We start from the raw sequence: 829 nt of genomic DNA, 5'->3' as shown, positions 1-829 counted from the left end.
CATATAGATGTTGTTGGATGGTGAAAAGGAGAGGGGATGATCACGTTGTGACGCGTTGTGAGCTTGTAGATCGGCTATTTTTGGTGAAGACAGTTGGGGTAGATGGAACAATAACTCCTCAAGTACAGTGCAAATCAGGTCTGTTTTACTAAGCATAGAGGGACTAAGTGGTTAAACGAACCGAGGACTCTCTCTTTTTGTTTTGTCTTTTTCTTCTCTTTAGTGTATCCGTCCTAACAATCCAAGAAGTTGGAAGCCATGAGCAGATCTATTGCGACCTCCTTGGCGATATTAAACTCAGGAGCGTCCGGGGCGTCCCCGACCTGGTTGCTGTAGCGCTCCTTGTAGGCGAAGAAGTTGCAGATCAGGACCAGGATGTGGGAGGTGATCTCCTTGAGGGACACCTCGTTGACCTCGTCGTCCCCCAACTCGCCTGGCCCGCTCATCATGGCCAGGATGGTCTTGGAGTATTTCAGGGCGAGCGCCTTCTTCACGATGAACACGTGGCCATCGGCAGAGATCAACCTCACGTACATGGCTTCCGGGCCCTCACAGCCGCTTTTGGGATTCAGATTCTCTGCTACTGCAACTTCCATTTTATTTGAGATGGTTCTTCCGTTGATGTCAACTAGGCAAGAAAGAGAATACGTTGTTCTTCTTATCACAGTGAAAGCTGTGAGGTTGGGCGTCTGTTATATACCGAATATTTGTGATGTGTCGTGATGTCACATGATTACATCACAGCTTCATGTGTCATCGATGATGAATTTATGATGTATGGCTCCTTATTTAGGCAAGGTTTTAGCACAATCCCACAGCCTTTGACTTT

At 47.3% G+C, this 829-nt stretch overlaps 1 protein-coding gene across 1 annotated transcript; it reads right to left on the bottom strand.

Annotated features, from left to right (window-relative positions):
• Positions 1-233: 233 nt before the first annotated feature.
• Positions 234-596, bottom strand: LOC308295403 (elongin-C-like; the record flags this gene model as incomplete). The annotated part of the gene is made up of 1 exon (XM_080738458.1): positions 234-596. The coding sequence occupies one exon, from the start codon at positions 594-596 to the stop codon at positions 234-236; it is 363 nt and encodes a 120-aa protein (XP_080594584.1).
• Between the last annotated feature and the right edge of the window lie 233 nt (positions 597-829).

Source organism: Nannobrachium achirus, assembly GCF_963921795.1.
Source record: "Nannobrachium achirus genome assembly, chromosome: 12".
Lineage (NCBI taxonomy): Eukaryota > Metazoa > Chordata > Actinopteri > Myctophiformes > Myctophidae > Nannobrachium > Nannobrachium achirus.
The sequence above is the reverse complement of the archived record's forward strand: the minus strand, read 5'-3'. Positions and strand labels throughout refer to the sequence as shown.